The following is a 24495-nucleotide window of genomic DNA, read 5'->3' as shown; positions in this document are numbered from 1 at the left end:
CTCTCGCTGGAGCTGGGGCTGTGAACAGAAGCAGCTGGAAGGAGCAGGACTCAAAGGCTGGCTCCCTCCTCCCATTTCCCAGGCCCTGAGCACGGGGATCCCAGCCTCAGCCCATCCTCCTGCCCCCCAGATACGTTCACCCCCGCAGCCAGCACCGCTGAGCCACCCACCCCAAAGTGAATCTCCACTTCAGAAACATCCAGGACCTAGCCAAGCCTACTTTAAAATTACATTTTATTTCTCTTTATGAATATTTGCTTTTTGTTTTTTGTAAAAAAAAAAAAAAAGGTTCATTTTACATCTTCTTCAAGAGTCTTGTGCCTCCTGGTAAGTGCATTGGTTTGTTTCACAGTACTCTCCACGACCAAGGACGGTTCTTATTGCTGGAAGGAGTGAGTGGATGTCCACGCCAGGGCAGGGCTGGGGGACGTAAGAAGAATCGGGGCCCTGGCAGGACGCCTGGGGCCTGTGCTCCAACATGAGCAAGGAGGCTGAGGGAGCAGACCGGGGCTCAGCTGAGCGTCTGTGGCCGGACCTGCAGCCTCTCCAGGGTGTTCCTAGCCCTTCTTCGGTGAGGAAGGAAGGGCGGAAAGAAGGGGCACGGGTGAAGGTGGGTCAGGGGGCAAGGTGGGCTGGGGGCCGGGCATGCAGTGGGAGGGGTGCTGGCTCCTGCTTCGAGTGTTTGCTCTCACTCAAGAAATGCGGGTTCGGGGGTCCTTCACCCCCTAGCAGCTCAGGAAGCCCCTTTCCATTCTGGTCTCCAGCCCCACCTCCGGGAAGAAACCGGCGGCCTGAGACCCGCTTCCTAAACCGCCAGGGTCCTGTCCCTGCTTTAGTGCAACAAAGACCTGAGTGGAGAAGTCTCCAGTGAATGAAAGCTGAGTCCCAGCCCTGTCCCCACCAGTCCTCAGACATGCAGCTGGGACCCACTGTTCCCCTAAGGCTACTGCCTTTCGGGGTGGCACGGCCTCCATCCTCACAAGAGAACCTGCAGTTTCTGCGGGGAGGTCCTGGCCCCCATTAGGGGCCCCCTGAGCACCGTGCCAGCCGGCAGCTCCAGCCCAGTGTGTCCCAGGACAGCCTCCTGGCACGAGCTGGGCCCGGAGACCGACGGCAGTGGCTGAACGGTCATTAAGCAGCCCTTGAATAAACGCAATAGCCCGTGGACGAAGGAGCAGGGCAGGGACCTTGGTGCCCACACCGTCCCACGCTGTCACGGAGACTCTTACAAGTGGCTCATCTGCAGCAGAAATGGATTATTTTTCTAAATGGACGGTTTTCTGTGCTTGATAATTATTAGGCTGAGTGTGGGCCCCGGGTGGGTAGCTGTGGGTTTGGCAAGCTGGAAGGAGCGTGGCTTCAGCGGGATGTCCCCTAATAGCCCCTGCAAGTGGCCACAAGGCCGACACTGCTCAGAACCCTGGCACAATGGGTCAGGACTAAGTAAGCCCTGGAGCTCCAGTGGCCTGGGACCGAGGGAGGGCAGGTCCCAGGGATGGGCTTCCGGACGTCTGTCCTCACCTGTCGCTCTCCACTGTGCCAGCCCAGCCTCCGGAGTGGCTCTGACCCCTCTCGACCATAAGCCCACCCAGCCCTCCCAGCCCTTGGCCTGGATTCACTTATTTGAGGACAGGAAGCAGGGGCTCGGCCGACTGCCTCCCAAGACTTCCCTAGAGCTTGGGTGCCTTCCACCTCCATCACTGTGGCACCCAGAGCCTGACTGCACCGTCCCGCTGCCCTGAGGGCCTGGGAGGGGCGCCCCTGAGAACGAGCCCTGTCTTGGCCCTTTTACAGTACACCAGGGGCCAGCCAGCCACAGGGGCCGGGGCCCACCCGATTCAAGTCTTAAAATGCCCTGCAAGAAGGGACGTGAATGCCTTCCTTACCTTTGAGACTAACATTGAGGCTGTGTGTCGGCGGTCCAGGTGGCCGGCCCCCAGGCATTTGGGACCAGTGTGGATGGAGAAGGAAAAAGCCACACACCTGGAGGAAGGGCCAGGGACTCAACTGGGGGTGGGTCCTGAGGACTGAGAGGGTGAAAATTCCCTGGGCTCACAGGAGCCTGCCTCTCTCCTCCTAGAGCCGCCCAAGGGAAGTTAAGGCTGCTGGGAAGAGAGGGGAGAAGAGGCCAGGCGACTGGTGGAGCCACCCCCCGCCAGAGCTCACAGCCCCTCTCCGCAGGTGCGGGGATACCACCTGGGGGTGGAGGGAGAGAAGGGGCTGTTCAGGCAGAATCTGCCTGTGGTTTTGTTTCTGCCAAAAAGAAAGAGTGAGCAGCTGGTTTTGGGTCTAAATGCCCATCCTCACCCTTCTCCCAAGACAACCGGGAAGAAGGGCTCAAGAGACTCTCGCGGGCGACCCCACCCCTCCCTCCACCTCTGGCAGAAGAGGAAAAGTCCGGTAGAAAAGAGATCCTGCTTTCTTTCTCCGATTGGTTTTCTTCCTTTAAATTCAGCTTAAGGCAAAAGTTTGGCAAAGCAAGTCTACATAAGGCCGCATGACAGAGGGCGGAGGGACCTGGGGGGAAGGCCGGCCAGCGCCACAGATCGGCAGCAGTGCGGATCTGTCTCTTTGATCGGGGGCTGGAGCTTCCCTCCTAATCAGCTCCCCCTCCTCCTGCCCCTGAGCCCCCAAAAGAGGAGTTTTTTTAAAAAACGGAAAAAGCAGTGTTTCAGGGAATCTGTTACAAGTGAGCGACTGAAACTGAGAAAAAGGAGAGGCAAGGAGACCAGAGGTCACCCTGAGGGCGCACGTGGGGTCTGTCTGTCCTGCTTAGATCTCCCCCCTCCCTGAAAGGAAGCAGGTGCCGAGAGCCGAGGAGGCCTTCCCGGGGGCATCAGCACAGTGAGATCCGCCCGCTGGAGAGGGTAGAATGGTTGTATCTTGCTGAATGACTGAAGAGTGAGTCTGAGTTTTGTTTTCAGCGGTATTATTATTTGCGAGTCTAACCTAGCGGGTGGCCCTGGCTGTCACCGGTGCTTGGGCGGGATCACCACCAGCGGCTGCCCGTACTTGGGCCGCCACATGAGGACCTGGGCATCGTTGGCATTGGGCTTGACCAGGGCGCTGGGCGGGATGGGCTCATTCTTGCTCAGGATTTTGGGCTGGTCCTGGGCGATGGGCTCCCGCAGCCGGGCGCGCTGGCCCAGGGGCCGGTTGGGGTTCACCTCGATGCTGAGCTGCATGCGCCAGTGCAGCGTCTGCAGGATGATCATGTCGTTGGTGGAGGTGTTGGTGGCCACCAGCCAGGTGGTGAAGCTCTGGTCCCGGTAGATGTTGGTGAGCTTGGCCACGTTGCTCTCGCTGACGGGCACGGCCCATGTGACGCTGGGGTAAAAGTTATCATTCATGCTGATGATGAACTTGGAGTCCCTCTTGGTGGGGCCCACGATGGTGCAGGTCTCCGTGGTGTTGCCGTACCAGGGGTAGTTCACCCCATCTGAGTCGCTGATGGCTTGGATCTTTCCCTCCTGGAGGTCGGGGAGCTCCCAGCTGGACCTGAGGACAAGGAAGGCCAGTTCACTCACTCGGTCACTCAAGGAGGGCTTTCTGTGTCCCCCTGGCAGGCCAGGGGCTGTCCTGGGCCCTAAGGATGGAACGGACCCAGCAGACCACCCGGTCCCCTTTGACATTCTGGGGGCAGGGGGTCAGACAGTAGCTCGGAGTCACTGTCATCACTGCTGCTGTTACAATCATAACCCTCAGACAGAAGAAGGTGGCCGGCCTGGCCCAAGTTGCTCTAGGGACATACAGATCCCACACTCCCATGTGGCCATGGATACAGTAGCACCTGGGAGCCCACCCCCGACAGTAGGGGCCCCTTACTTTAACATTACAGGCTCACAGACAATCTTCTCCATGCAACCCCACCCGGCAGATACAGAAAGTGAAGCGGTGGGCTGGGGGTGGAGAGTGAGGCTACATTTTCCTAAGGACATTTGGCCAAGCGGTGGGGCCTGGGACCCCGGCGCATTTCCACCAAGGCACCTGTAACAGGGAAGCTCAGGACACCCTGCGCCCACTGCGCCTTCTGCTCACCTACGTGCACAGCGGGTACGCCCAGGAACAAGCTACTGTTAAAAATGCACTCCTGGCCGGGCGCGGTGGCTCACACCTGTAATCCCAGCACTTTGGGAGGCCGAGGCAGGCGGATCACTTGAGGTTAGGAGTTCAAGACCAGCCTGGCCAACATGGTGAAACCTCGTCTCTACTAAAAATACAAAAATTCACTTTGGGAGGCCAAGGGGGGCACATCATGAGGTCAGGAGTTTGAGAACAGCCTGGCCAATATGGTGAAACCCTGTCTCTACTAAAAAAAATACAAAAAATTAGTCAGGCATGGTGACACGCGCCTGTAGTCTCAGCTACTCAGGAGGCTGAGGCAGGAGACAGAGGTTGCAGTGAGCCGAGATCACGCCATGCACTCCAGCCTGGGCGACAGAGTGAGACTCTGTCTCCAAAAAAAAAAAAAAAAATTAGCGGGGCACAGTAGCAGATGCCTGTAATCCTGTAATCAGGAGGCTGAGGCAGGAGAATTGCTTGAACCTGGGAGGCTGGGTTTGCGGTGAGCTGAGATTGTGCCATTGCACTCCAGCATGGGTGACAGAGTGAGACTCTGTCTGCAAAAAAAAAAAAAGCACTCCCAACTGGAGGCAGTGGCTCACACATCTAATCCCAGCACTTTGGGAGGCCGAGGCTGGCCAACACAGTGAGACCCTACCTCTAAAAGAAAATGCATTCCTGTTCCTAGAATTAATCACAATAGCCAAAAGGCAGAAGCGATCCAAGTGTCCAACGACAGATAAATGGATAAACAAAATGTGCTATATACGTACAATGGAATGTTCTTCAGCCTTAAGAAGGAAGGATGTTCCAACACAGGCTACAACACAGATCAACCTTGAGGACGTTATGTTGAGTGAAATAAGCCAGCCACAAAAAAACACATACTGTGTGATTCTACTTATGTGAAGTCCCTAGTGTTGTCAAATTCATAAAGACAGAAAGTAGAATGGAGGTTGCCAGGGGCTAGGAGAAAGAGGAACGGAAAGTTGGTATTTCTTGGGGACGAAGTTTCAGTTTTGCAGATGAAAAGAGTTCTAGGCTGGGCGCAGTGGCTCACACCTGCAATCCCAGCACTTTGTTAGGCCGAGGCAGGCGGATCACCTGAGGTCAGGAGTTCCAGACCAGCCTGGGCAATACGGTGAAACCCTGTTCTACTAAAAGTACAAAGATTAGCCAGGCATGGTGGTGGGTGCCTGTAATCACAGCTACTCAGGAGGCTGAGGCAGGAGAATCGCTTGAACCCAGGAGGCGGAGGTTGCAGTGAGCCGAAATCACACCACTGCACTCCAGCCTGGGCGATAAGAGCAAGACTCCATCTCAAAAAAAAAAAGAAGAAAAAGAAAAGAATTCTGAAGATAGATGGTGGTGAAGGCTACAAAACAATTTGAACAGACCTAATGCCACTGAGCTGTACACTTATGAATGATTAAAATGGTCTATTTTGGCTGGGCACGGTGGATCACTGGAGGTCAGGAGTTCGAGACCAGGCTGGCCAACATGGTGAAATCCCGTCTCTACTAAAAATACAAAAATTAGCTGGGCGTGGTGGCGGGCACCTGTAATCCCAGCTACTCGGGAGGCTGAGGCAGGAGAATCGCTTGAACCTGGGAGTCAGAGGTTGCAGTGAGCCAAGATCACACCATTGCACTCCAGCCTGGGTGACAGAGCCAGACCCTGTCTTAAAAAAAAAAAAAATTAATAATAAAATAAAATGGTCAATTTTATAAAATGTTACATAGGCTTTACCATAATTTTAAAAATGCATTCCCCTACTTATGCATCAGATAATGTTAACAGTTAGCAAAATTGGGGCTGCCGCAGGAGGAATGATTAGGAACATGATTTTGCTAATTTTCCGGTTCATCTCATTGAAAAGCTCACTCATTAGAGTAACACCTGCTTAATGGGCATCTCCTGCCCAGCCCCTGAGTACCCAGACTCAGGGAACCTGCAGGCAGCTCAGACAACCTCACTGTCCGGAAGTACCCAGCAATTCCTAAGATCTAGGGGGGCCCCACAGCAGCAGGCAGGATGACAACAGGGTGAGCCTGCTCATTCATTCCCCCGCACAGATGGAGAAGCGGGTCAGGGTCTCTTTGCCCACTGGGGGCCTAGTCTCCTATTTCAGAAGGAAACGCCCACTCTGTCCTCACACAGTGCTTACACTTGCTTGGAAAAGTTTTCCGTTTTTTTGGTTTTTCAGGGCAGGAAGCAAACTTGCATAAGGAACCCCGCTTTGGCCTTGCCCCCTCTTTCATTTGCAAAGAGCTGAAGGTCTGGTTTGGGGGAGCAGGACTGAGCAGCAAAATAGCCCTCCTCTTCCTGACCCCAGCCTTGGGGTTTTCTTTCCTTTCCCAGTCCTGAAACTCCCAGGCCCTGGCTCAGGCAAAGACAGGTGAGGAGCCTCCCAGGCTGGCAGACAGCACTGCGTCACGCGGGGCATGGCTCAGGGCCAGGGCCAAATCGTCACCAGGCGGCGTGGATCCCTCCACCTGGGGGTTGCAGGGGGTGCAGTAGCTCAGGGGCACCTGCAGCAGCCCAGGGTCCACTGTCAGCCCCAGCTACTCGCACTGTGGTCCAGTCACAGACGCGCTGAGCTCTACCATCTCATCAGCAGCCCACAGACAATCCGCCAACATCTGCCTGCCCAGTTTTTGTGATGATTAAATGTACTGATACTCACTGCCTGGTGCAGCCAACAGCAGTCAGTGGAAGCTTCTGGAGACCCTTTGAGGGTGGCATCAGCAGTTAGAAGTGTGCCTCTCCCAGACCAGGTAGCCCTGATTTGACCCAAAGCCCTAATTTGACCTGAAGCCTTTTCTGACCTTTTTTTTTTTTTTGAGACAGAGTCTCACTCTGTCACTCAGGCTGGAGTACAGTGGCGGGATCTCTGCTCACTGCAGCCTCGGCCTCCCAGGTTCAAGTGATTCTTCTGCCTCAGCCTCCTGAGTAGGTAGGACCACAGGCACCCACCACCACGCCCAGCTAATTTTGTACTTTTAGTAGAGACGGGATTTCACCATGTTGGCCAGGCTGGTCTCAAACTCCTGACCTCAGGTGATCTGCCTGCCTTGGCCTCCCGAAGTGTCTGGGATAACAGGCGTGAGCCACCGTCCCCAGCCGAATTATTTTTATATGAACTTGTTTCTCTTCTCTATTAAATTTCTATTGAGTTTTTTAATGCTTTTTGTCCACCATTCTTTTGATTACAGATTTCATTGGTATTTTTCTTCTGTTTCTTCTTGGTACTTATTGGGGATTTAAACATTCTAATTCTGTTCTCTTAGTAGTTGTCCTTGAAATTTTCCAATTATTTTTAACTTAAAAGTCTAAAGTTAAGCAATATCTTAACCACCTTTTTTGAGACAGAGTTTCACTCTTGCTGGCCAGGCCGGAGTGCAATGGCATGATCTCAGCTCACTGCAACCTCTGCCTCCTGGGTTCAAGCGATTCTCCTGCCTCAGCTTCCCAAGTAGCTGGGATTACAGGCATGTGCCACCATGCCGGACTAATTATTTAGTAGAGATGGGGTTTTACTGTGTTATTCAGGTTGGTCTCGAACTCCTGACCTCAGGTAGCCCACCCACCTCAGGCTCGCACAGTGCTGGGATTACAGGTGTGAGCCACCATGCCCAGCCTAATTTTTATATTTTTTTAGTAGAGACGGAGTTTCACCATGTTGGCCAGGCTGGTCTCAAACCCCTGACCTCAGGTGACTGCCCGCCTCGGCCTCCCAAAGTGCTGGAATTACAGGCGTGAGCCACCGCACCTGGCTGTTAACAACCTGAGATTTTCAATGCTGAGACGGCAGAGCCTTGAACCACGCTCAGGGCCCTTCTGAGTGCAGGCCCCGGACAGCTGTTCAGTCTAGGAGCCCAGCAGGCCGTTCGCCTCCATGGCTGTGGGCAGAGGCAGGCAGGGCCACCTGTCACACTCCCATCCTCCTAGGGACCCCAAAGGACAGCAGGCAAGTCCAGGCTGGAACCCAGGCGTCAGAATGCTTCCCGGGCTGAAGTGGCTTCCTCAGCTTCCCGCAGCGTCCCTGTCCTGAGTCCCATCATCACCCACCCAACAAACATCTGCAGGGCACCTGCTTTCCATGTCTCACGAAGCCCTGACATGGGTGGACAGAGCCACTGGCCTGGCCGGCAACGGGGAGGCCTGTGTCTCCGGGACACAGCGCCATCGTGGACCCTCCCTTGCCCCTCCAGGCTGTGCCCCTTCTCCTCCTCTGCCTCCACCGTGGCCTTACCCCTCCCTGGTCTCCCAGCCTCCTGCAATCTGTTCCCCTCCCAGAAGCAGCCCGAAGGATCTTCTAAAAACACAAATCCGATGGCGTGGCTCCAACCCTGTTAAACTGGCCATGACTCCCCTATGCCCTTAAAACCGACGCAATTGAAGCCTAGAGCCCTGCGTGTGTGCACACGTGCACAGCACAAGCACACACACGTGCATGTACACACACGCCCTCCCTGGGCTCCAGGGCCCCAGCCATTCTCAGCTGCTGCAGTGGGCCACGCTCCTCCCTCTCAGGGCCTTCTACCGGGAGCAGCGTCATCCTCGTCCTCATCCTCATCCCCCTCCACTCCCCTTTCCTCCTCCTCCCCCCCACTTCCTCCTCCTCTCCTCGCTCATAGCTGCTCATCACTCAGCTCTGCAGCCACCACCCCAAAGAAGCCTGCCTGGACCCTCCACATGGGCCAGGTGCCTCCTGCTATTCAACGCCACTGGATCTCATCCCACTGCCCCGTGGCCTGTTCATGAGGGTGATTAAATACTGATGCACTCATCTGCTGCCAGTCTCTACCCTAGACAGACCACGAGGCCGTGAGGGCAGGGCCAGGCCTGCCTCGCCCATCACCACGTATCTGGGATGTATCACAGCACCTGGCCCAGCTTCAGGCACCATAATGTCTGTGGCCAGGATCAGTGGCTGTCAGTGCACGCTGGGTCTCCCTCGAAGCCCACAGGGCATCTCTGTGAGGAGTCCAGGGCCCCCAAAGTTGCCCTGAGCTTCTGCTTATCCTGCAGGGCTGCAGCTGCAAAAGCCTCTTGTTGGACAGTCACCTTAGCACGCGGTGACAGCAGGTACCACTCCCTGAGCACACGGGCTGCGCCGGGCACCACACCTCCCTGGGGCCGGGGCTGTGGGGAGCATTTAACAGAGGAGACTTAACGGCAGTGAGAGGCCGGGTCCAAGGTCACACAACTGGGAAGTAACTGGGCCAAGGTCCCCAACGTGACCCAGCTCTTACCCCACCAGCCTCTAATGGAACCTAAGCGATCCTCTCACCTCAGCCTTGCAAGCTGTTGAGATGAGCCACCGCGCCTGGCCTGATCACCTTTTAAAAGACTCAACTATGGGAGTCTGAGGCTGGAGGTGAGGGGGCATCGCTTGAACCCAGGAGGTCAAGACCAGCCACGGCATCAAAGCAAGAGACGCTCGCCTGTACGAAAAACTTAAAAATTAGCCAGGCATGGTGGTGCGTCCCTATACCCCCAGCTACTCGAGAAGCTAAGGTGGGAGGATTGCCTGAGCAATCAGGAGGTCAAGGCTGCAGTGAGCTAGGATTGCACCACAGCACTCCAGCCTGGACAACAGAGTGAGACCCTGTCTCTAAAAGAAACAAAATCAACTAAATTTAGAAACACCTTTGAAATAACAGGTTGGATATGCTATATATACAGATATACAGATATATGTTCTAATAGGCAGTAAATATGTTGCATTAAAATAAAATTTAGCCTTAACCTTAAATGATTTACTCAAATATTATCCCACCTCCTACAAGTGGCTCACATTGGGCACCTTAAGAAACACCTTTACAGATAAAGACTTGAGGCTCCAGGCCGGGCGCAGTGGCTCACGCCTATAATCCTAGCACTTTGGGAGGCCGAGGCGGGCGGATCACAAGGTCAGGAGATCGAGACCATCCTGGCTAACACGGTGAAACCCCATCTCTACTAAAAATATATTTTAAAAAAAATTAGCCGGGCGTGGTGGCAGGCACCTGTAGTCCCAGCTACTCGGGAGGTTGAGGCAGGAGAATGGCATGAACCCGGGAGGTGGAGCTTGCAGTGAGCTGAGATGGCGCCACTGCACTCCAGCCTGGGCGACAGAGTGAGACTCCGTCTCAAAAAAAAAAAAAAAAAAAAAAAGGCTTGAGGCTCCAGGGCAAGGGTCTGCCCATGTCACACAGTCTCCCGCTCAGCCCTGGTTTCAGTCCCTCACACAGGCCGGGCAGGAAGTTAGGAATTATTTTACCTACTCCCCAACAGTATGGATTTTATAATCTGATAAAATTTGCAGAAAGTACTCATTCTGTAAAAGCTTTACAATTTTACAGAAACGAATGCCCAAGAGCCCCCATTCCACACTGGACAGGCATCCTGGGTTCCTGACATCCCCACCGCGCTGCTGCCCCCCTGGGCTGTCCCCACCACCACCGGGTCACCAGGCCCTGCTCTCCTGGCCTCCCCAGTACCTGCTCACCAGCTGAGGGAGGGGCTGGAGGTCTCGCCTCCCACAGGGCCTGCCCACGGGGATTCCCCCACCACAACAAACCCCATTCCTTCTGGGACCCAGACACCTTCTCCCTGCCAACCCCACTCCCCTTAACCCAGGCACAGCTGTGGATCACTGGGATCTCACAAGGGGAGGAAAGACCAACAGAGCCTGTTTAATTTTAGTTATAAAAGAAGTGCTTGGCCAGGCACAGTGGCTCACGCCTGTAATCCCAGCACTTCGGGAGGCCGAGGCGGGCGGATCACAAGGTCAGGAGATCGAGATAGAGACGGGTGAAACCCCGTCTCTACTAAAAATACAAAAAAATTAGCCGGGCATGGTGGCAGGTGCCTGTAGTCCCAGCTACTCGGGAGGCTGAGGCAGGAGAATCACTTGAACCCGGGAGGCGGAGCTTGCAGTGAGCCGAGATGGCGCCCCTGCACTCCAGCCTGGGCGACAGAGCGAGACTCCGTCTCAAAAAAAAAAAAAAGAAGTGCTCTTAGGCCGAGCGCGGTGGCTCATGCCTGTAATCCCAGCACTTTGGGAGCCAGAGGAAGGTGGATTGCTTGAGGTCAGGAGTTCAAAACCAGCCTGACCAACATGGTGAAACCCCCGAGAGGCAGAGGTTGCAATGAGCCGAGATAGCACCACTGCACTCCAGCCTGGGCGACAAGAACAAAACTTCGTCTCAAAAAAAAAAAAAAAAAAAAGAAGTGTATCAAGTGAAAACTGAAACCTACCTCCCCATGCGCCCCTCCCCGTGTGCCCCATGTACTCTGGTAAACATCCTTTGAGACCTTGCTCTCTGCATACACACACAGGATATGTTCCCAACTTCAGTATTTTCTTTTTAACAAAAATGGGTTACTACCCTACATATTGTTTGATAACTTTAAACAAAAATGTAACAACAATGTATCATTTCCCCACTTGTCTTCATCGCCTATGGCCCTGCCTCAGAGTCTGCACTGCAGGCAGAGCATAATTTCACTCCCTCTTGAGGGACCCTTGAGTTGTTCCTGGCTTTTTGCTATTAGGAGCCGTGCTGGAGTTAACATCCTCACGTGTGCATTTTTTTTTTTTTTTTTTGAGACAGTCTAGCTCTGTTGCCTAGGCTGGAGTGCAGTGGCGTGATCTCGGCTCACGGTAACCTCCACCTCCCAGGTTCAAGCAATTCTTGCACCTCAGCCTTCTGAGTAGCTGGGATTAAAGGCACACACCACCACGCCCAGCTAATTTTTGTATTTTTAGTAGAGACAGGGTTTCGCCATGTTGGCCAGGCTGGTCTCGAACTCCTGACCTCAGATGATCCGCCTGCCTCAGCCTCCCAAAATGCTGGGATTATAGGCGTGAGCCACCGTGCCCAGCCCATGTGCATCTTTATGTGCTGCTTCTCCCCTTCACGTGATCATTAACTCACTTGTTCAGTAGATTATTTTTTTGCACGCCTCCAATATGCAGGCCCTGAGCTAGGGGCACAAAGTTTCTGCAAGAGGCTCTAAAAGTACAGGCCGGGCACAGTGGCTCACACCTGTAATCCCAGGACTTTGGGAGGCCGAGGCAGGCAGATCACTTGAGGTCAGGAATTTGAGACCAGCCTGGTCAGCATGGTGAAACCCCATCTCTACTAAAAAAAAAAAAAAAAAGCCAGGTGTGGTGGCAGGCACCTGTAATCCCAGCTACTTGGGAGGCAGAGACAGGAGAATCGCTTGAACCCGGGAGGCGGATGTTGCAGTGAGCCAAGATCATGCCACTGCACTCCAGCCTGGGTGACAAGAGTGAAACTGCATCTCAAAAACAAGTACAACCACCGAGCTGAAGGGCTTGCACATGTGGACGGTAACAGGCACAGCTGAGCTCACCTCTCAGCATCCTCACCTGCGTCAACTGTCCTCCCACAAACAACAGGTGAAGACGCTTCCTTCCCCCAAACACTGGGCACGACTGATCTTTTTCAATGCACCCAACTCCAATCAGCAAAACAAAGGATGTCAGTATGTAACTTGTCATTTCCCTGATTACTACGGCTGTTGAGTGACGCCTCACTTGGTCTCCAATGTTTGTTTCCAGTGCTTGGAAGGTGGATGAGGGCTGCAGCAATCCCTTGGCCAGGGCTGGTCCTGGGGGAGCTCTCTTTAGGCTGGGTCATCCCCCTACTTCCTCCCACCCCAAAGCCTTGAAACAAGGACTTCCCTCTCCCACCCACCCCGCCCTTGCCTCCGCCAGGGCCCAGCAGATGGGGGAGGCCGCCTTCCGGTTACAGAGAGGAAGCCTCCTCCTCAATTGTTCTCTGCACAACTGACGCTCAGACCCCGGCTTCAGGAAGAGGCCACGTGGTCAACAGGGACATTCCTCCATGGCCTGTCCCCAGATCTGCTGGCGCTGAGCAAGACTGCTCTGGCAACCAGCTTCAGGTCTTAGAAGCTGTGACCACATCATAAAATGAGGCCTTCCTGAGCTCCTGGGGAGGACGCTGGGAGATGGCAGGTGGGAAGGCGCCCGAGGCAGCCATTCTCAGCGTCATCCCAGCAGGGCCGGGTGGCACCCAGCGGTCCCTCCACCCCTGCCCTGTCCTTTCCCACCAGTCTTTTTTTCTTTTTTGAGATGTGGTCTCACTCTGTTGCCCCAGCTGGAGTGCAGTGGTGCAATCACAGCTCACTTGCAGCCTTGACCTCCCCAGGCTCAGGTGATCCTCCCACCTCAGCCTCCCAAGTAACTGGGACTACAGGCACATGCCACCATGCCTGGCTAATTTTTTTGTATTTTTTGTAGGGACAGGGTTTCACTGTGTAGTCCAGGCTGGCCACTGGCCGTTCATAACACAGTGACAGCACTCATGCTATAGACAGGTATCTGAAACCCAGGAGAAGGGATAATGTAACAACAGCAACGAGACAGCCACCTTTCCGCTGACTCTGACAGGCATCGCATAATGCATAAGACATTATTAGTATTACGATTCATAGCTATGGTATTGACGGCTACCATATATTGAGTGCCTGGTATTCGTGAGGTGCTGGGCTAACGTCTTATCATCACAAGCCTATGAGAGAAGACTCATATTCCCATTTCATAGATGGGAACAGTGAGGCTTGGAAAGGTTAAGAGGCTGGCCCAAGGGTTGGGAGCTGGAGTTCACACCCTGCCATACATGGGCATGGGGTAGTGTCCCCATCTACCCAAAGAAACCCTTTCTATCTGAGCTGCTCCCCCTCCTCCCCGCTCAGTCTGCCCTTTGGCAGAATCCTGAGCCATAAACTGCCCCTGACCTTGACCTTGGCCATGGGCGTGGCTGTGGGCCAGGTTCCCAGGGGGCTCCAGAGAAGGGCAAACCAGGGACAACGTGGAACTTCTCCCACACAGGCGAGAAATTGTGACTTGTCACTTAGAAGACTCTGTGCCAGCTGACAGGTGGCAGTTGAGGAATTGCGGGGGCCGGGCTGTGGAGGCAGGTGTCTCCAACAATTTGGATGGGGGGGGGGGGTTGGCTTTTAAAGCAATGTGGGTTGGACCCAAAGCCATATAGAATCCTCTCATGCTGGCACAGAGAAACTCACTCTTTTCCAGCTCTGTCTGCAAAAGTCAGGGTATTATTGAGATGGTGTTTTTTTTTTTTAATTGTTCCATTTCAAATATTTCAAACCCAGAATGTCATTCTAAAAAGTTATCCTCTTGGCTTAGGGATTAATTTTAAGCAGGGATAACGTTTGCGGGTATTATGGATTTTGGTTAAGTATTTGGAATTAACATTTTGGATACAAGCCCATTTGTAAAGAATGAAAGCCCTAACCTAGCTCTCGCTACCTGGCTGTCCCTTCCCCGGGCCACTAAAGCACAGGGCCTGGGTTTCATTTTAAGGATGTGAATTGTCTGGGTCAAGTCCAGCGGTTCTCCACTAGGTGTGATTTCATAGCCCCTCCTGGGGACATCAGGCCCTCCCTGGGGACATTATTGACTGTCACAGCTTGCGGGGATGTGCTCCTGGCATGGAGTGGGTAGAGGCCAGGGATGCTGCCCAGCCCCCTACCATGCACAGGACACCCCCCACCAGCACAGAGAGAATTACCTGACCCTGGGCCAGGCAGAGCAGAGGAACAATTCTGGGCTGGTTGGGGTTTCTGGTCACCCCAACCACTGTTCCCTTTCCTTTTCATGCCACAAGGCTTAAAAACTTGGAAAATGGAAGTCATCACAGGAGGCCTGGGGCAGGGGAGACAGGAAGGGGGTTTTAAATCCCACCTAAGGCTCACACCTGTAATCCCAGCCCTTTGGGAGGCCAAGGCAGGCAGATCACCTGAGGTCAGGAGTTCGAGACCATCCTGGCCAACGCGGTGAAACCCCGTCTCTACTAAAAATATAAAAATTAGCTGGGCATGGTGGCACATGCCTGTAATCCCAGCTACTCTGGAGGCTGGAGCCGGAGAATCACTTGAACCTGGGAGGCAGAGGTTGTAGTGAGCCAAGATTGGCACCATTGCACTCCAGCCTGGGCGACAAGAATAAGACTCTGTCTCAAAAATAAATAAATAAAAATAAATAAAAATTTTAAAAAAAATAACTAAATCCCACCTAAATGCTTCTATTTCCATTCAGCAAGGAGCTAAAGCAAGGCCGCATCCTGGCCTTCTCCATGAGCCCTTCAAGGGTGCAGGTTGAATCCGGGACTCTGTTCTTTGGTAACTCGGCCCCTTAGGATGATTCTGTTGATTACTACCAAGTACTCGGCAGCCTCCTCCTCTACGTCTCAGCCACAGGACGGTCACTCATACTGGCCTCTCGCTGAATCCTCACAGCAGCCTACAGGAAGTTCTCCCCCTCATGGACAGACACCAAACGGAACCCCGGGGGCTGCCTGGCCAAGGCCTAGGAGCCAAGACACGTGGACCCTTCTGCCCGACTGCTCCAAGCCGCCCCTCCCAGGAAGCCTCTGACTCCATCCTGTCCCTGGGGCTGGTCCCCGCGTATCCCAACCGGGATTGCACAGCCAGTGCACCCAGGGAGAATGAGCTGGGTGGGACACAGAGGCTCCCTGCAGCAAAAGAGGAGTCCCGAGAGCAAGAGGGAGCAAAGAGAAACATCAGGGGCAGAGAGAGAACAAGGAAAATGGCCTGGAGCCACTTTAAAACGCAAGTTCTTCAGGCCTTACACTGCTTTAAAAAGTTTTAAACTCAGGAAGTGGGCCCTACGTGACAGAGAAAGACTCGGCCTGGGGAGAAAATTCACTACACGGTGTGGCTGACATCTGTCCTAATTCTGTAGTTTTAGCCACTCACATCTGATAGAATAACAGTAACAATCACAACACCGCTAAGGATGATCCCCATCCCATTACTGCCTGTGGTAAGTATTCACCACCAGCTTGGCGCAGGGCTGACTGCATGGCGAATTTGGTTAGCTTGAGTGATTCTCACAATAAGCCATGGGGAAGGGGTTCTTGCCAGCCCCAGTTTGCAGATGTGTAAACTGAGGGTCAGAGCAGTAAAGGGACTTGCCTAGGGCCACATCCTGGAGAGTGGCAGAGCCTGGCCTCCCGCCCAGATCTGCCTAAGAAGGCATGAGGCTCTTCCAACCAGGAAGCCAGGACTGCGACAGGGAGGGCAGGGTTGTCTCAGGTCCCAGTCTCAGGCCTAGCTCCAGCCACATCACCCGCACCTACTCAGGGTCACCAGATGGAGAACAAGTCTTAGACAAGACATCGGAAGCCCATGTGCACAGATGGGGAAGCTGAGGCTTGGAGTCTGTACCTTGGGTCAGGCCTGTGGCCTCCCCACCACACATTGCACCAACCACATTAGCATCCAGTCCCGTGAGTGCTCATGTCTTTCCAAGTTCAGAAGAACCCACTGGCTTCCTTACCCCTTCCAGGGAAGAAACTAGGCTTAGCCCAAAACCCCGAGGAAAACTTTTGTTTCTACAACTGTCCCGGATGCCTTCAAAGCCCGAGGAGGTTTCTGGGCTTAAGCGTTCTTAGAAAAGGTCCTCACTGCATAACTAAGAATCATGTTTCCCTGCTTAGAACAGAAAGGCAGCACCCCCTCCCCCGAACTGGATTACTAGCTGCTCTTGAGACACAAAGGGGTTGGCACAGAAATCAGGCTGGTGGAGAGGGCCGGTGAGAGACTCTAGATGTGCCCCCCATGTACCTCTTTGGGACAGTCACTGTCACACGCTGGACTTAAGGGTTACTGTGATCCTCATGTTTCCTTTAGAACTTTGGAGTCATTAAGTAGAGAAGCCACCAGACTTGGTGTCCCGCCATCCTCCACCTCTCTCATTTACAGGTGGCCCATGAGATTCTTAAATCTGTGATAACTTCCAGCTCCTGGGGAAATTCTCCTCTTTTCCCCACTTGCAAAACGGGGACGTGAAGCTGCACAGGGTAGACACTGAGAGAGGCTCTGGGAGTGTCAGCGGCCAGTCACGGGGCCACAGGGTAGACACTGAGAGAGGTTCTGGGAGTGTTGGCGGCCAGTCATGGGGCCGCATGGGTGGGCTGCCCGCCGGGGCCTGCCTAGCTCTCTCCAAAGGGTCCTTAGGCTCAGAAACAGCTATTTTCACCATCCCTGTCTTAGGGTGAACCTTCAGGTTAAGTCACTCTCCCAACTCTGCCTAAATGCAGCTCTTTCCACCCTGGGGACGGCCTTCTCTGGGGTCAGGAAGCAGGCCAGGAAAGGAGTCCCAGGGTCCCAGGGTCCTCACCGGGACCCCCAATACCCTAGGCACACTCTGGAGACTGGGCTTTGGGGCTGCAGAGGAGAGGCTCCTCTTTGCTGTTCCTGTTAGGGCCTCGCCAGAGGGACACTGGACTTGTCTGCATAAAGCGGTCTTCTCCCTTGGAGACAGAAAGTGATACACTGTGAAGAAATCGGGCTTCTAAAACTAACTGTGCTCTCAAACACAGTGCCGTTTGGAACGGGGAAGCACTCCCCCAGGTCCTGGCATACACTGGTAAAAGCCAGAAAGATAATTGAGGCCCAATCGCAAAGCCCTGAACATACCGGTCTGGGAGTTGCAGAGTGCCTGAATGTCTGCCATGGGCCCGCACAGGGCCAGAGGCCTGGAGGGCAGCCCTGCAGCCTCTCTGGTGACCCCTGATGGCACAGACACTCCTCAGGCGGACGGCACACTTGCTCTGCCAGGAAACACTGGGAGTAATGTCTCTCTGCTTTCTCCGCATCTTGCAGGGAAGGACACAGGAACCCGGGGGAACAGTGGCAGGGTAGATTGCAGGACGGTGACTCCAATCTGGATCCACAGGCAAACTTTTCAGGGAGCCACCGGGCCAATGAGGCCACCTGCATACCTGCCTAAAGCTTCCCTCTGGCCTCTGTCCTGTCTTCATGGTATCTCCACCTTCCCCCTATCCGCGGCCCCCCACCGGGCCTCCAAGCTCGGCCATCCCTAGCAGTTCCCAGAGCTGGCTCTCGGCCGTACTCACATGCCCTGCTCGCCGTACTGGTTGTAGAACTCCATGTGGCTGCACGCCTGGATCCAGCCAACTACCCAAGTCTCCTTCTTGGGGATGGGCGGCATGACCACCTGGGCCGAGGCCCGGAAGTGGGGTGTCCGGTAGCGGAGCACCACGCTGGAGGACTCATCGATGCTGGTGGGGACGGGGTCGATGGAGGCTTTCACATCAATCACCGTGATCCCTTCCCGGAAGACTCTGGCTTTGCCTCCGATGCTCTGAATACAGCCCATGGCATACAGGAGCGCTCTGATCTCCAGGGAAGGCCAGCAGTCACAGAGAAAACCAGGCATTGAAAGGACGGAGGCTGCAGGACCCAGTGCAGACGGCGCTGCTCTCCAATCTCAACTCTCAAGACCGATATCCATAGGATAGAAAACTCACTGAGTAGACTGGGGTTGCATATATCACTACCGCGGCCTGTTTATAAATAAGGATTCTGCTGCATTTCATGAGCCCTGGGCTCTCTCTTCTTCTCCTCGCAGTGGACAAAAATCACCGATATTCTTTGGGTTAAAAAAAGTTTGTAGTTTAATGAATAATTATGCGGTTCTGACATCCAGCCCTTCTGTGCCTCACACGCAGGGACGGCAGCTCGCAGACTCTCCCTGAAGTCTTCGGAGGAAGCAGGCGAGCGCCGGCAGACTCATAAATAAGGAAGGCTCTGTCCCCGCGCGGTCGCGCCACCCTCGCGGCAGAAGCCTGACTTCCTGCCCTCCGGCCTTCCGCACGCGCTCCCTCCGGGCCCCGCACCCGCACCCGCCCGGCGCGGCCGAATCAATTGCAGAGCAGTTTGTGTTCACCCGGCCGAGGTCCCGGCGCCCTCGGGGCGAGCGCCGACCCGCGGCTTCCAGGAGGCGAGCTCAGGGCTCCGGCCGCTCGCCGGTGACGGGGGAGCGCGGCGCGGGTCCCCGTCGGCGCCCACTCGCGGGCGCGGGCCGGACGTCCCCACGCAGGGGCGCCGCGTCCCCTCGCCGCTGTCGCTGCCGGCCGCCGTGCAGGGTCCCGGGGCTGCGCTCCGGCCGCCGCCGCCTGCTTCGCCGCGGCCGCCGAGGACCTGGTGGGAGGTGGAAGGGACAGCGCGTCAAGGCCAGCCTCAAAGTTAAGCCGAACTTTGCTGCGGGGGGCGCGCGGGGGCGGCGACGCGTGTGCGCTGGGCGCGGGCTGCGGAGCTGACGGCGCAGCTCTGGGCGGTCTCCCCGGAGGCGGTGGCCCCCGCCCCCCGCGCCCGCCCCGTCAGTGGCGGCCGCACGACCGCGCGCACCAGCGAATAATAGCCGCCCGTGACATCTCCGCTGATACCGTCCCGGACGGGGGCGGGGTGGGGGGCGAGCGGCTGCCGCTGCAGGGGGCGGCGAGCACTTGCCCTGCGCTGTCCCCACCGCCGCGCCGCCAGCGCCAGGTGCCCCTTCCCCACCCCGGTCCCTCCGGCTCCCTGGGCGCAGGGCCACCCACCAGTGCCGTCGGATCCGGCGGGCACCCCTTTCCCGGCTGGGGTCCCTCGGCCCTCGGAGGGCATAGTGCCCCCGCTCCGCCGCGTCAAACGCCTCTGTCGCCCCTCTCCAGCCGCGAGCAGCCCCGGGTCCCCGCGCGTCGGGCGCGCTCGCCGCTGCCGGGGAACTTTGGCGCGCACGCCCCCACCCGGGCGGCGCCGCCGACTCACCTGCCCCGGGGGCCACTCCGCTGGCCCGGGCAGCCGCTCTCCGGACGCCCCTGACCCGGCCGCGGGCACGTTCTTGGGGCGCCCCCACCCCCTTCCCCGGGCACTGTCCCTCGGCTCTACTGGAGTCTGGGGCCGGCGTGGGCGCCCCCGGCCCCCACCCTCCTCCCGGCTTGGGGCTTCGGGGGGGCGGCCGGGGGCGGAGGGCTGAGGCTCGGGGCTCTCTCGCCCCCACCCCGCGCGCCTCCTTTATTTTATGATCATTGTGAGCGCGCTGTCGCCGCTCAGCCCCGCCGCCGCGCCGCAGCCGCCTGGCGCGCCCCGCGCTGCCTCGCTCTGCTGCAGCATCGGAAAGGCAACCGGGTCAAACTTTGCAGAAACTCGGCCCCTGCGCCGGCCCGGCCCCCGCGTCCGCTCGCCGCCGCCGGCCGAGCGCAGCCGGCGCACGCAGGGACCGCCGCCCGCTCGCCGGCCCCGCGGGGATGCAGGTCCGCAGGCGGCGGCGGCGGCGGCGGGCGGGCGCCGCCTCCTCCTCCCCGCCCGCCCGGCTCTCCACCCTCGCTCCCCGCACACAGCCCGCCCTCCCCCTGGTAATCCCTCGCTCCCCCTCGCTCCCTCTCTCTGCAGCTGCTCCGGGAGCTGAGCCTCTCCTTGAACAAACGACATTTCCTTTTTGGCCAGCCCCGGGAATTCTGGGTAGTGTAGTTCCGCTGCTGTCTCGGGGCCAGGTGGGCTGCTCCCAGTGCCCTTTGAACTCTATGGACCAGAGGCTTTCTGGGGTTCGGAGCACCCGCAGAAGGGCTCCCTTGCCCTGGGGTTCCTGACCGCAGGGAGACAGTGGCTTGGTGGAGACAGCGCGGGGGCTTTGTAGGCTCCAAGGCTGGAAAGGTCGGGGGGAGGGGAGAGCAGTTTGGGGAGAGGTGGGTCCCCTCGAGCAGGTCTGCTGGCTGCCTGTTGGACCCCGGCTGTGTGATGAGCGCTGTACAGAGCATCATTTCAGCCACCATCGGCCTCCCTGCGGAGGGAGACTGATGATGTGCACTTCACAGAGCAGGCACCCAGAGCTGAGAGGCTAGGGGATTTGCCCAAGGTCCTTCCCCCCGTCCCCCCGCAGGGGTCCCAGTGCAGGGGCTCAAAAGGAGCATGAGGCTGTACAGCCATGGGAGAGCTATGAACCCCACCCCTACCTTCCAGCCAGCCGTAGGGAAAGCCCAAGCAATTTGTGATATAAGTACATCTGGCAGCTACATTAAAGCCACGCTCTTCGTCCCCACCCCATCCCCATGACTCTGACTTCCACAGGTGCCCACAGCCGGCACAGGGCAGGTGCTTCCAGCCAGTCCCAGAGCCAGAGCACGCTGAGTGTGTGAGGGCAGGGCTGGAGGGACCGAGGGGCTGGCCACTCTTGGATCTCTCCTTTGAGGGGTTAACAACCAGGCCATCTCACAGCAGCACCGGCTCAGCCATGGAGCAGGAAGTGGCTGGCTAGGGTGGCCTCCGCCTCTCACCCAGCCACACCCTCACCCCAGCACTGCTATGGCCCGTATCCCCAGCTAATGAGGAGGTGGTCCCTTTCCAGTTCAGCTAGTAGGTGGCTTATTCCTAGTCCCACTGACTCGGGCCAAGGCAGGGCCACAGAGATGGCCCCCTTGGCCTGTTGGACACAGTAGAACCCCAGACAGCACACAGATTACATCAGGGCTCTATATAAATGTCCATTTCCAGGAAGAAGTCTTCTCTGGCCTCTTCACCATGTGAAGTGGCCTCTCCCTTCCATGAACTAATGGCCCCCACAAAACCTTCTGTCCCTCTGACACTCACAGGGCCTTCTGCACCTCTTGTGCCATCAGATAATTACTGCACTACTCAGTTTATATGTAGGGAAGATATTCACTTTTGAGATGTCTGTTTCATTTCCCGACTCTCGTCACCCCGACAGCCTGGCCAGAGTGCTCTGTGAGGGTAGGAATGCTATCCTGGAAATGAGGTGACAAGTTCAAGTGCTCAATGAACAGGGGCAGAGCTGCACGTCCCTCTCGTGGAAAGGACAGGGGCCAGAGCCCTGAACCGCCTTGTGAGCAGTGAAGCTGCTGGAGGTGATTTCCCGGGGGTGGGCTCTCTTCAAGGCCAGCTGGGAGTGACAGTGCCCCGCCCCCTCAGTCCTGGGCTCCGCCTGGGTTTGTAAAGCACCCACTGTGTGTCAGGCGTTACAATGAGCAGGCACTGTCTCTTCTATCCTTGACCTTAGCCCTGGGCAGTGGGCTCCACAGATAGAGAAACCCAAAAACCCAGGGATCAGGGGATAGAGACTTCTCAGAGGCTGGATGTCAGCTCCGATCTGACCAGCTCCAAAGCCCACATTCAGCTTCTTCACCAAGCACACCCCACTTGCTAGCCAGGGCCAGCCCCTCAGAACTAGGATGGGACTGATCACTAGGAAGTCCTACTGGCAGAGGTGTGTGGGCGCCCACATAGTGAGGACTTGCAAAGTAGAAGACCCCTCTCCCTTAACCTGCTCCCCCTTGACATCACCCCTGCACAGGATGACATCTCAGTCTGCAGGAGAAGGGACCAGGAAGCATCAGTCCATGGGCCTGTTTGCCAGCTTTGAGCTGGGGGGCAGCTCTGCCAGGCAGAGGGTGTGAATGGGCTCAGCTCCTGCATGCACTCCCTGCCCTGGCTTCTGAAGCGCCCACCAGGGTTCTGGTGGCTTCCCCAGCTCGCGGCCCCTCCGGCCCTGCCGCTTCCCTACACAGCCCTTCCTCCTGCTCGTCATTTTCCGGAGCTCCGTGGGTGTTGGGCACAGACCCACGGCAGCCTCAGCATATGTGGAAGGCTCATGACGCATCCACGCGCGTGTGAAGTGCCGGTGTCTGCAGAGCAGAGGAAGGGGACATCTGTTTGAGTCATTGCCCAGCAGCACAGGGCACTCCCATTGCTCCCAGGACCCTTTCCCCTCCCCCAGGCCTCAGGCTCCCTGGACTCTGAAAAATGAGAAAGAGGAGGGGTGGGGAGACACGGCCCCACCCCCCACCCCGGGATGGTGAACACTGGGATGGCCACTTGGGAGCTCAAAGTGTTGTCAGTGGGAGGACAAGGTCCTCAATTCCTGGCACATTGGCCCAGAGAAGTCATGAAAACCCAAAGCCACACAGCAAGTCAGAAGTAGAAACAACACTGACCCTGCCAAGCTGCAGGGACCTGGGAGGTCTTTGGAAAGAGACTGCTGCAGTGTCTCCTTGCAGGCATCACCGTGAGCTGGGGCTTTGCACACAGCATCTTCATGGCTTTCCACAATGATCCCAGAACTGATCCAGAGAAACCCAGGGATCAGGGGTTGACCCGACCCTGTCATCATCCCATTCTACAGATGAGGACACTGAGGCCTGGTGAAGAGGGAGGGGTGGATGGAACCAGGTGGCCTGGCTCTAAGACCCAGAGGCTGGATGACTGGGATATAGTGGGCGCTCTCACCAGCATTCCTTGCAGTATAGGGACCTTGTTTTCAGTGGCCACCAGAGACAGTCCCAAGGCTCTTTCTCTCTCATGGACCACTCTGCATTCAGAGTTTCAGCGGGTCCTCCAAGGGCTTGCCACCTTCAAGGCTGGGGTCATCAGAGGCCAAAAAGGAATCTCAAGAGAGGGAAAAGTTTTTGTTCTGCAGATGGAAATGTTTGGTGCTGGAATTCTGTTGCCCTGGGAGACAGCATTCTCTCCCCAACTGTTGGGGACCAGACCGAAAGCCAATGACGAAGCTTGGAATGTCCACCAGGGAGGTGGGTGGGGCCAAAGAGCCAAACAGGTGTCTGAAGGTGGGAGACATTGAGAGGCTAGGTGGCAGATGGAGGCGTAGGGCATGTCTGCATCCCTGACCTGCCTAACTGGGACAGGGGGCAGGCTGAGCCTGGCCAGGGGAGTAGGGACAAGATCTCAGAGAGAGCTGGTCCAGCAGCCTCCCCTACAGGTGGGGAACAGAGGCCCAGTGAAGTCCTCCAGGGAGGCTTCCTTCACTAGAACCCGGGTCTTCTGGCCCTGCACTCAGTGAGAGCGTCACTCTCCACTGAGGGCCATGGTGCCGCATGGGGATGGCAGGGCATGGGACAAGGGATTGAAACCGCCGCCTGTGCTGGCTGCAAATCTGGAGGCTGGGGCCTTTTCAGCCGAAGCTCAGAACCACATGGCTTATAGGGCAAGTTAGGCTTGGGGCTTCTCAGCCCACCTGCCCACTGTTCGAGCTCATTCCTTCCCCAGTGTGGACCGGACACGTCCGCCGGGCCAGGCACTGAGAAGATATAGCGGAGGAGTCACAGCCAGGCCCAGACAACAGCACTCACATCCCCTTCCCTGAGATGTCGGGGATAATGCCAGGAGCCATGAATGAGGGTATTAATTATCATCAATAATAAATAGGTACAGATTGATGCTCAAAATGGTGATGAGTAAGCATTGATGGCTATAAATCAGGAGGTATGTCAGTCAGTTGTTTCGATGTGTGTGTCTGCTGCTGAGCTGGAGGAAGGGTGCGTGCACCAGGGCTGTGGGGTGTGAGGCTGTGGGGTGTGTGTGCAGTGGGATAGGGCGTGTGGGGGCATGTGCATCTCTGCGTGATGATGTGAGTGTGCATCTCTGCATGTGAGGCTATATTTGACAGTTGTTGGTGACTGTGGGTGTGTATGAGTGTGTCCATCTTGTAAGTGTATGTGCCTGCATGCCATGTGGGTGTGTGTGTCCATGTGTGTATGGGGTGTGTAATGGTGTGAATGAGCATATGTGGTATGGGTGTCGATGGGCAAGTGT

General features: G+C 56.3%; 1 protein-coding gene across 4 annotated transcripts; it reads right to left on the bottom strand.

Moving 5' to 3' along the window:
• Positions 1-217: 217 nt before the first annotated feature.
• Positions 218-20187, bottom strand: FAM78A (family with sequence similarity 78 member A). 4 transcript variants are annotated; one of them, XM_055117569.2, is made up of 4 exons: positions 12433-12595; positions 6749-6792; positions 5622-5743; positions 218-3498 (listed from the first exon to the last, which is right to left on the bottom strand). In XM_055117569.2, the coding sequence occupies exons 1-4, from the start codon at positions 12578-12580 to the stop codon at positions 2970-2972; spliced, it is 843 nt and encodes a 280-aa protein (XP_054973544.1). In that variant the 5' UTR covers positions 12581-12595; the 3' UTR covers positions 218-2969. The 4 variants fall into 4 exon arrangements, with proteins under 4 accessions (XP_054973544.1, XP_034785201.1, XP_054973543.1 ...); XM_034929310.4 differs by lacking the exons at positions 5622-5743; positions 6749-6792; positions 12433-12595 and adding exons at positions 18009-19095; positions 19702-20187; XM_055117568.2 differs by lacking the exons at positions 5622-5743; positions 6749-6792; positions 12433-12595 and adding exons at positions 18009-19095; positions 19494-20072.
• Between the last annotated feature and the right edge of the window lie 4308 nt (positions 20188-24495).

This window comes from Pan paniscus, chromosome 11 (genome assembly GCF_029289425.2).
Source record: "Pan paniscus chromosome 11, NHGRI_mPanPan1-v2.0_pri, whole genome shotgun sequence".
NCBI lineage: Eukaryota > Metazoa > Chordata > Mammalia > Primates > Hominidae > Pan > Pan paniscus.
This window is presented reverse-complemented; position numbering and strand designations above follow the sequence as displayed.